Below are 10,446 nucleotides of genomic sequence, written 5' to 3'. Positions count from 1 at the left end.
GCTCCTTTCTCCCTGGCACCACAGGATGCTCCACGCTTATTTGCGTATTCTCATCCTTATTGGGATTGCGTGTGCTCACTGACCAAACCCATAGATTCTTCTGTGAAGTTTCTCTTCCAAACTTTGATCTTTCTTACTGGGATGACTTTTCTCTCTCTTTTTTCCATTATGAGACAAAGTTTTGCTCTTGTCACCCAGGCTGGAGGGCAATAGCATGATCTCGGATCACTGCAATGGCTCAATCTGGGCTCACTGCAACCTCCGCCTCCTGGGTTCAAAGGATTCTCCCGCCTCAGCCTCCTGAGCAGCTGGGACTACAGCGGCCCACCACCATGCCTGGCTAATTTTTCCCTTTTTATTAGGGCGAGACATGAGAATCGCTTCACTCCCGAGAATGGAGTTCTCAGTGAGCCGAAGCCACCGCGCTCCAGCCTGGGTGAAAGAGTGAGACTCTGTTTCAAAATGAATAAGTAAATGAATGAATCAACAAACCAGGAGGAATTACCAAGGGGTCTCGGTGCCTGCCTGCAGTCTGAGCTACTTGGCAACCTGATGTTGGAGGGTCACCTGAGCTGAGGAGGTGCAGGCTGCAGTGAGCTGTGATTGCACCACTGCACTCCAGCCTGGATGACTGAATGAGACCCTGTCTTACTCCACGTACAAACGTTTAATGAAGCATTCTGGTGGTAGAAATATCCTGGAAGTAGCGTATCAGCAGACCCTCCCCCGCGTAATGTAAAACCTGTGCATCTTTCCAGACAGATGTACAGCAAGGAGATAGTGGCACATGTGTGTAGGATGACTGCAAGGGGGCTTTCTGGCTTATGGACGACAGACCCCAATGGCAAGCCAAGAAGCAGCTCCCACTGCACAGTGCTCATTGTGATCCATGCCATGCTGCAATACGAAGTCACCTGTTCCTAGTTTGGAGACACACGGACCCCACAGAGGCTCTGGTCCTGACCACACCTGTGTTGCCTGCCTGGACCTTATAGTCACTTCAGCGGGACCCCGGCACATGGCACGCCAGGTGTTTGTGAAAGCGAGCCACAAACGATGCTCTTAATGTATGCGTTTGTTGGTGTAGACTTGTGTGACTATGGGGAAAGATGCGATGTGAATGGAGAACAGAGACTGGAGACCTTTCTCTACCTTCCTTTCTGCTTTTAGTAAACACATTTTATATTTGCGATTTGTGAAATTTTAGTAAAAGAGCTGTTCTATAAAATAAGTCTGAAGAGAAAGGTTTATTTAGAAGGATTGAAAACACGAGAGAAAAATCTTTGATGTAAAAAGTTGTCTGTATTTTATTTGGACGTTTACAAAGGAGTGAAAACCAGCCAATAAGAGCCCACTTAATATAATACAAAATACAACAGTTCGTAACGCAACATTTATCAAACTCTGAAAAGATGGGAACTAACTCAACTTAAACATCTATGAGAAAGTTACAGCAAACGACTTGGTTAATGGTGAAACATTTAAAATATTCCCATTGAAGCCAGGAGGAAGCCAAGGACACTGCCGTCAAATTACTGATTCCTCATTTAGCGGTTCCAGTGAGTCACGCACTCTCCTTGTTTCCGTTAACCCCCCCCACCCCAACACCTTTTGCCTGATTCATCAAATGTCCTTTGATCCCCTTTGTCCTCAATCGGTTTGAAATTTTACCTTCTATTCCAATTCACTTAGTGGTTCCCAAAGGGTACCTACATTGAGACTTAAAAATGTGTCAGTCTAGAGTTTTATTGCTCTTATATTCAGCCACTCTATCGTCTCCAGGCACTAGACAAGAACTTTAGTAACTTCTAGCTCCTTCTGAATTTTCGCATGCCGCACATGTCTATATGAGTGTCTTCTGGAATTTTCATTCTAGGTCATCAATCCTTTTTCCAGAATCGTACTTCTCTGGACTTAAGAATACAGTTTCCTAATTTCCATGCTTCCTGATCGTTGCTGCATCCCACTTCTTCCAGGTTGTCTGGGTTGGGTTTTTCTTGGCTGAAAAACGTGACGTGTACTTTCACTGTACATGACAGTTCCATTCCAATCGCCTTGTACAGAAAGGGGGTTTAGCAGCTTGCATATTGTAAGTTGTGTACTCTAAGTTCAGGGGAAGCTCAGGCTTCAGGTCCAGTCGGGGGAGGAGTGGAGCAGAACTGGGGCTGGGGGGAACGTCCAGGTGGAAGAAAGGGAGGCTGGGAACAACGTGGGTGGCAGACAGTGGTCAATATGCAATGTCGGTGAGGAACACTGGGACCCCTTGCACATAGGTGCCGTGGGGGGTTTGAATGACTTGTAAAACAGCTGAGTCACCCAGAGCCCTAAACCCGATGCAGGGATAGAGGGTCAACACGGGTTGCCAGGCAACAGCCTGAGGCCCAGGAGCAGTGGGCGGCTCCTGAAACCCCAGCTCAGGTTGCGCCACGTCGGGGCCAGGGCCTCCCTGCACAGTTCCAGGCAGAGGACCAGTTTCAGAAAGAGAGAAGGCTGCGGTCTCCGTGATTTCCGGTTCCCCCTGGTGGCCTGGCTCTCCATGGTGGTCCAGTTGGATGTGCACGTCCGGTCCCGTCAAGCGTTCTGCCCCCTGTCTCTGGCCAGCGTCCCCGCGGGGCCCAGCCCTTCTGCCACGGCCTCGCCCTGGCCGCCGGCTTCCTCCCCGGCGCCGGCCTCTCTCTGCAGGACGGGGTGACTCTGTGCGAGCCGGGGTCTGCCATCTGAAGGGTGTCACGTAAGCGATGGGTTTTGCGGGTTGGGCTGGCTGTGCGGGCCCATCTGCTTCCACGGAGTCTTCAGGGTCCGCAACACAGCAGCCTGGCTCTGGAGGAGGCCCACCTGAGGCTAAAAGAGAAGCAGAGCGTGAGCAGAGAGAGATAGAAGGAATTTTACCCATCAAGCAGTTATAGGATACTTTTAAAAATAAATACTCAGAGGAAAGAGGGATTTTGGAAGTTAAAATTGTGAGAGAAGAAACAAAACTCTCCATGGAAATTGGAGAAGGAAGTTGAGAAGATCTCCCACAGAACAAAGCAAAAATCTAAAGTGATGGAAAGAAGGATGAGATATAAGAGAATTAGAGGTATGTTGTCACTGAGACATTTCACCATAAAATTTCAGAGTGCTGAGGGAAAAGAGAAGATTCTAAAAGATTCTAGAGAGCGGGAGACAGAGAAAGGAAAAGTCACATGGAAAGGGCTAGGATTCCACATGTCTCACAAATCAGACATCTCAAAAGCAGCAGTTGAGTCTAGAACGTAAGAGAAAATGTCTTCGAAATTTCAAGGGAAATGAATTTCCCACCTAAAATTTCGTGTCCAACCAAAGTTACACTAAAGAATCTGGGAGGGTAGAAGGAAGATGTTTCAGACAAGCAAGATGTTAAAGAATTTCCTTTCAGTGGATGCTTTGTTGTTATGCATCTGTCAAACTAGACAAGATTAAAAGATTTAGGACACTCAGTGTATGAAGGGAAATGTTTTGGAGAACAATGTGGCAATAGCCGTAAAATTCCAACTCCTCCGGGAAAGAACAAGGTGGAAGTACTGGCTTATTATAGATCAAGATGTAGCGTGAGGACTCGCTCTGCTACGGAGAAACAGTAATACAAACTAAACAGAACAAAACAGCGACAACAACAGCAAATCTCAGATTTGGGAAATGGGATTACAGTTGGAAAGAGGGAAAGGAATTTCCCAGATGATGTGGAACCTGGGAGCTGACTTACAACAAGCAGCCCAGGTTGAGGCAGGCTATGAGAAGGTGAAACAGAGAATGCTTGATTGAGTTTGAATTCAAACAATTGGGGAAGAATTGGGGAACAAGCGAAATTAAAAAGAGAGTGGCAGGCGTTTGATGTACCTTGATTAGGGGCCGTGGAGCGAAGTCGCTTCGAAGGCCTTGGCTCCTCCATGAGCAATCTGCGGGAGGGGCTGGGGAGAAAAACAAGGGAGAAAGAACGGATTTAGGAAGACAGAGGTGACAAGGCAGGGGGATGGCCGTGGCCTTTCTGGGGGAATGAGGATTCTGTCCCCAACTGCACCCACCCAAGATCTATCCACCCCTCCGGGACTCCCAGACACACACCTGATCTTCCTACAGCTGGCTCCGGAGATCTGAAAATTAAGAGACTCTTCGACGAAGAGAGGCCCGAGGAGTTGGAGGTGTCCACAGGTTCACCTCACCGCTGTAGCTCTGAGGTAGTCCAGCCGCAGCCAGGGAGTCTGGAGGGAGCACGCAGCAGGTTCTGGCTCCGAGCCCAGCAGAAAGCCGACTGCTGGAGGCCGAGCGCGGTCCCTCTTATATGGCAGCAAGGCAGTCGCGTAAGGGACAGGCGTCGTCAGAGGGGGGCCGGCTGGGGTGGGCCTGGCTGGGCTTGCGAGGCGCATTGGGCCAGTCCCCTGCCAGTCAAATGGGGCCCTTCTGAGATGCCGCCATTTCTAGACGTCAATGGTGGATTGATTAATCTAATCATTGAGGAAGAAAATGCATAATGAGCTTTGAGTGTCAGCACAGTGAGGTGCGGTGCCCTGAAAGCGGCTGACAGGAAGATGTGATTAGCTTAGATCTGAGCATGGTCAAGGAAAGCATCCAAAGGGGGGATATCTGGGCTGAAATCTGGAACATAAAATTTGAAATTAGTCAACCTGCACCGGGCTGGGAGAGGCAGGGAGAGAGGAAGGGGAGTGAAGAAAGTGTGCTGAGGCCCGGACTGGAAGGGAGCCCGGCACATTCTGGGAATGGACGGGAGGCCAAGTCCGGGCGCAGAGGTGGTGCGACGTGGAGGCAGGGTCCGCGCAGGAGCTGGTCTTGTTCCAAGGCAGCGGAAAACCGTGGAACGGTGTCCGGCAGTGGGTTAACATTTCAGAAACGACCAGCCTGGCTGTGAAGGAGCGCCAACCCAGGGTCCGCAGAATAAGTCAGGAGAGGCAAGAAGGCTATTGCAGCCCTCGGGGTTGGGCGCAGGGTGCTGTTAGACTGAGACCGAGGGAGGTAGAGGAGGAGAAAGTTCCCTGGTGGGAGAGAAATTTCCAAGAGAAAGCGAGACCCAGTGTGGACAGCCCTTGAGGAAGAGACTGCGGCCTTGGTAGCCCGCCCGTTCGTTCAGGCGGAGGTGGACCGAGAACCTGCTCTGAGTGGGAAGTGGCGGAGCTTGGCTTGCGCACATCTGGTTGAAGGAGCTTTTGAACTGCCAGGGGAGGATGTCAAGTGGCCTTTTGTAAAAAGAGTGGAGCTGAGCGCGATGGCGATGGGGCTGGAGATGCGTGTGAGACCCACACCACTGGCTTTTATTGCTGTGGGTGCACACACGGGTGGAGGAAGACAGCAGGAAACACAGCAGGACACTGGAGGGGATCCCACAGTGGGTTATTTGGTCGGTTTGCATCCTCGTTTTTTTACAGAGACGGGTTCTCGCTCTGTAGCCCAGGCTGGAGTGCAGTGGTGCCATCTCGGCTCGCTGCGGCTACTTGGGGGGCTGAGATAGGAGAATCAGTTCAAGTGATTCTGCTGTCTCAGCCTCCGGAGTAGCTGGACTACAGGTGAGCGCCACCACATCGGGATAATTTTGGGATTTTTTGGAGAGGCGAGGTTTCGCTATGTGCCCAGGCTTGTTTGGAAGTCCTCAGCTCAAGCCATCCTTCCCGCTCAACCTCCCGAGTAGCTGGGACCCCAGGCGCAAGCCACCGTGCCGGGCCAATTATTTTTTGGGTTTGTATTTTTTGTTGAAGTGAGGTTTTGCTGTGTTTTCGCCTCACATACCTTTTCTGTCCCAAGACCCCATCCAGGGTACCACCGTACAATTCGTCACGGTTCCCCTTGGCTGCGACGGTTTCTCACACTTGCCTTGTTTTTGATGACCTTGACACTTTGCATACTGATCAGATGTATTGTGGGATGTCCTCTCCTGAAGTTCGTGTGATGTATTCCTTATGATCTGACTGGAATTATACGTTTTTGTAAGGAAGATTGCAGCGGGAAAGTGCCACTCCCATCCCATCCTGTCTAGAGTACACACCATCAAGCCGGCTTATCACTGCTGCTATTAGTCCTGGTCACCTGGCTGGGGCAGTGTTGATTACGTTTCTCCACCATAAAGTGATTTTCCCACCTCTTTCTCTACTGTACTGTTTGGAAGTCGCTACCTGTAGCCTATACTTAAATAAAAGGGAAGTTATGCTTTATCTCCTTGCAGGGGAATAGCTACCTAAACTCTGCGGAGTTCTCCTGTGTGGAGGATTTTCCCATTCTCCCCACATGTTTGTTTATTTAATCACTTATTTATATCAGTATGGACTTATGGACACCTATTGTATACTTTGGTTTACACTCCAATACTTCAGGGGATGAATTATTCAATAATTGAACTGATTATTTTGTCAAATATTTTACTTAACTATTTAATTAGTAATTATTTAGTTAATTACTTTGTTACACAATGTTTCCAGCTTTGGCCACCGGGAGCTCCTTTAGTTGGCTTCCATGTCCCTTTGTCAACCTCCCATCGCTGTGGCTTTTGGTTTTGTTTGGTTTTGGGCGGCTCCTTTCTCCCTGGCACCACAGGATGCTCCATGCTTATTTGCGTATTCTCATCCTTATTGGGATTGCGTGTGCTCACTGACCAAACCCATAGATTCTTCTGTGAAGTTTCTCTTCCAAACTTTGATCTTTCTTACTGGGATGACTTTTCTCTCTCTTTTTTCCATTATGAGACAAAGTTTTGCTCTTGTCACCCAGGCTGGAGGGCAATAGCATGATCTCGGATCACTGCAATGGCTCAATCTGGGCTCACTGCAACCTCCGCCTCCTGGGTTCAAAGGATTCTCCCGCCTCAGCCTCCTGAGCAGCTGGGACTACAGCGGCCCACCACCATGCCTGGCTAATTTTTCCCTTTTTATTAGGGCGAGACATGAGAATCGCTTCACTCCCGAGAATGGAGTTCTCAGTGAGCCAAAGCCACCGCGCTCCAGCCTGGGTGAAAGAGTGAGACTCTGTTTCAAAATGAATAAGTAAATGAATGAATCAACAAACCAGGAGGAATTACCAAGGGGTCTCGGTGCCTGCCTGCAGTCTGAGCTACTTGGCAACCTGATGTTGGAGGGTCACCTGAGCTGAGGAGGTGCAGGCTGCAGTGAGCTGTGATTGCACCACTGCACTCCAGCCTGGATGACTGAATGAGACCCTGTCTTACTCCACGTACAAACGTTTAATGAAGCATTCTGGTGGTAGAAATATCCTGGAAGTAGCATATCAGCAGACCCTCCCCCACGTAATGTAAAACCTGTGCATCTTTCCAGACAGATGTACAGCAAGGAGATAGTGGCACATGTGTGTAGGATGACTGCAAGGGGGCTTTCTGGCTTATGGACGACAGACCCCAATGGCAAGCCAAGAAGCAGCTCCCACTGCACAGTGCTCATTGTGATCCATGCCATGCTTCAATACGAAGTCACCTGTTCCTAGTTTGGAGACGCACGGACCCCACAGAGGCTCTGGTCCTGACCACACCTGTGTTGCCTGCCTGGACCTTATATAGTCACTTCAGCGGGACCCCGGCACATGGCACGCCAGGTGTTTGTGAAAGCGAGCCACAAACGATGCTCTTAATGTATGCGTTTGTTGGTGTAGACTTGTGTGACTATGGGGAAAGATGCGATGTGAATGGAGAACAGAGACTGGAGACCTTTCTCTACCTTCCTTTCTGCTTTTAGTAAACACATTTTATATTTGCGATTTGTGAAATTTTAGTAAAAGAGCTGTTCTATAAAATAAGTCTGAAGAGAAAGGTTTATTTAGAAGGATTGAAAACACGAGAGAAAAATCTTTGATGTAAAAAGTTGTCTGTATTTTATTTGGACGTTTACAAAGGAGTGAAAACCAGCCAATAAGAGCCCACTTAATATAATACAAAATACAACAGTTCGTAACGCAACATTTATCAAACTCTGAAAAGATGGGAACTAACTCAACTTAAACATCTATGAGAAAGTTACAGCAAACGACTTGGTTAATGGTGAAACATTTAAAATATTCCCATTGAAGCCAGGAGGAAGCCAAGGACACTGCCGTCAAATTACTGATTCCTCATTTAGCGGTTCCAGTGAGTCACGCACTCTCCTTGTTTCCGTTAACCCCCCCCACCCCAACACCTTTTGCCTGATTCATCAAATGTCCTTTGATCCCCTTTGTCCTCAATCGGTTTGAAATTTTACCTTCTATTCCAATTCACTTAGTGGTTCCCAAAGGGTACCTACATTGAGACTTAAAAATGTGTCAGTCTAGAGTTTTATTGCTCTTATATTCAGCCACTCTATCGTCTCCAGGCACTAGACAAGAACTTTAGTAACTTCTAGCTCCTTCTGAATTTTCGCATGCCGCACATGTCTATATGAGTGTCTTCTGGAATTTTCATTCTAGGTCATCAATCCTTTTTCCAGAATCGTACTTCTCTGGACTTAAGAATACAGTTTCCTAATTTCCATGCTTCCTGATCGTTGCTGCATCCCACTTCTTCCAGGTTGTCTGGGTTGGGTTTTTCTTGGCTGAAAAACGTGACGTGTACTTTCACTGTACATGACAGTTCCATTCCAATCGCCTTGTACAGAAAGGGGGTTTAGCAGCTTGCATATTGTAAGTTGTGTACTCTAAGTTCAGGGGAAGCTCAGGCTTCAGGTCCAGTCGGGGGAGGAGTGGAGCAGAACTGGGGCTGGGGGGAACGTCCAGGTGGAAGAAAGGGAGGCTGGGAACAACGTGGGTGGCAGACAGTGGTCAATATGCAATGTCGGTGAGGAACACTGGGACCCCTTGCACATAGGTGCCGTGGGGGGTTTGAATGACTTGTAAAACAGCTGAGTCACCCAGAGCCCTAAACCCGATGCAGGGATAGAGGGTCAACACGGGTTGCCAGGCAACAGCCTGAGGCCCAGGAGCAGTGGGCGGCTCCTGAAACCCCAGCTCAGGTTGCGCCACGTCGGGGCCAGGGCCTCCCTGCACAGTTCCAGGCAGAGGACCAGTTTCAGAAAGAGAGAAGGCTGCGGTCTCCGTGATTTCCGGTTCCCCCTGGTGGCCTGGCTCTCCATGGTGGTCCAGTTGGATGTGCACGTCCGGTCCCGTCAAGCGTTCTGCCCCCTGTCTCTGGCCAGCGTCCCCGCGGGGCCCAGCCCTTCTGCCACGGCCTCGCCCTGGCCGCCGGCTTCCTCCCCGGCGCCGGCCTCTCTCTGCAGGACGGGGTGACTCTGTGCGAGCCGGGGTCTGCCATCTGAAGGGTGTCACGTAAGCGATGGGTTTTGCGGGTTGGGCTGGCTGTGCGGGCCCATCTGCTTCCACGGAGTCTTCAGGGTCCGCAACACAGCAGCCTGGCTCTGGAGGAGGCCCACCTGAGGCTAAAAGAGAAGCAGAGCGTGAGCAGAGAGAGATAGAAGGAATTTTACCCATCAAGCAGTTATAGGATACTTTTAAAAATAAATACTCAGAGGAAAGAGGGATTTTGGAAGTTAAAATTGTGAGAGAAGAAACAAAACTCTCCATGGAAATTGGAGAAGGAAGTTGAGAAGATCTCCCACAGAACAAAGCAAAAATCTAAAGTGATGGAAAGAAGGATGAGATATAAGAGAATTAGAGGTATGTTGTCACTGAGACATTTCACCATAAAATTTCAGAGTGCTGAGGGAAAAGAGAAGATTCTAAAAGATTCTAGAGAGCGGGAGACAGAGAAAGGAAAAGTCACATGGAAAGGGCTAGGATTCCACATGTCTCACAAATCAGACATCTCAAAAGCAGCAGTTGAGTCTAGAACGTAAGAGAAAATGTCTTCGAAATTTCAAGGGAAATGAATTTCCCACCTAAAATTTCGTGTCCAACCAAAGTTACACTAAAGAATCTGGGAGGGTAGAAGGAAGATGTTTCAGACAAGCAAGATGTTAAAGAATTTCCTTTCAGTGGATGCTTTGTTGTTATGCGTCTGTCAAACTAGACAAGATTAAAAGATTTAGGACACTCAGTGTATGAAGGGAAATGTTTTGGAGAACAATGTGGCAATAGCCGTAAAATTCCAACTCCTCCGGGAAAGAACAAGGTGGAAGTACTGGCTTATTATAGATCAAGATGTAGCGTGAGGACTCGCTCTGCTACGGAGAAACAGTAATACAAACTAAACAGAACAAAACAGCGACAACAACAGCAAATCTCAGATTTGGGAAATGGGATTACAGTTGGAAAGAGGGAAAGGAATTTCCCAGATGATGTGGAACCTGGGAGCTGACTTACAACAAGCAGCCCAGGTTGAGGCAGGCTATGAGAAGGTGAAACAGAGAATGCTTGATTGAGTTTGAATTCAAACAATTGGGGAAGAATTGGGGAACAAGCGAAATTAAAAAGAGAGTGGCAGGCGTTTGATGTACCTTGATTAGGGGCCGTGGAGCGAAGTCGCTTCGAAGGCCTTGGCTCCTCCAT

General features: G+C 48.7%; 2 protein-coding genes across 2 annotated transcripts; both read right to left on the bottom strand.

The window, feature by feature from the left end:
* Positions 1–2,227: 2,227 nt before the first annotated feature.
* On the bottom strand, positions 2,228–3,910 carry LOC129526462 (proline-rich protein 20E). Its single transcript, XM_055360638.2, has 2 exons — positions 3,859–3,910; positions 2,228–2,841 (listed from the first exon to the last, which is right to left on the bottom strand). Exons 1-2 carry the CDS (start codon positions 3,908–3,910, stop codon positions 2,228–2,230), a joined length of 666 nt encoding a protein of 221 aa, XP_055216613.2.
* Positions 3,911–8,763: 4,853 nt separating this feature from the next.
* On the bottom strand, positions 8,764–10,446 carry LOC134757063 (proline-rich protein 20E). Its single transcript, XM_063697656.1, has 2 exons — positions 10,395–10,446; positions 8,764–9,377 (listed from the first exon to the last, which is right to left on the bottom strand). The coding sequence occupies exons 1-2, from the start codon at positions 10,444–10,446 to the stop codon at positions 8,764–8,766; spliced, it is 666 nt and encodes a 221-aa protein (XP_063553726.1).

Source organism: Gorilla gorilla, chromosome 14, assembly GCF_029281585.2.
Source record: "Gorilla gorilla gorilla isolate KB3781 chromosome 14, NHGRI_mGorGor1-v2.1_pri, whole genome shotgun sequence".
Classification (NCBI taxonomy): Eukaryota; Metazoa; Chordata; class Mammalia; order Primates; family Hominidae; genus Gorilla; species Gorilla gorilla.
Note: the sequence above shows the minus strand (reverse complement) of the source record. Positions and strands in the feature narration are given on the sequence as shown.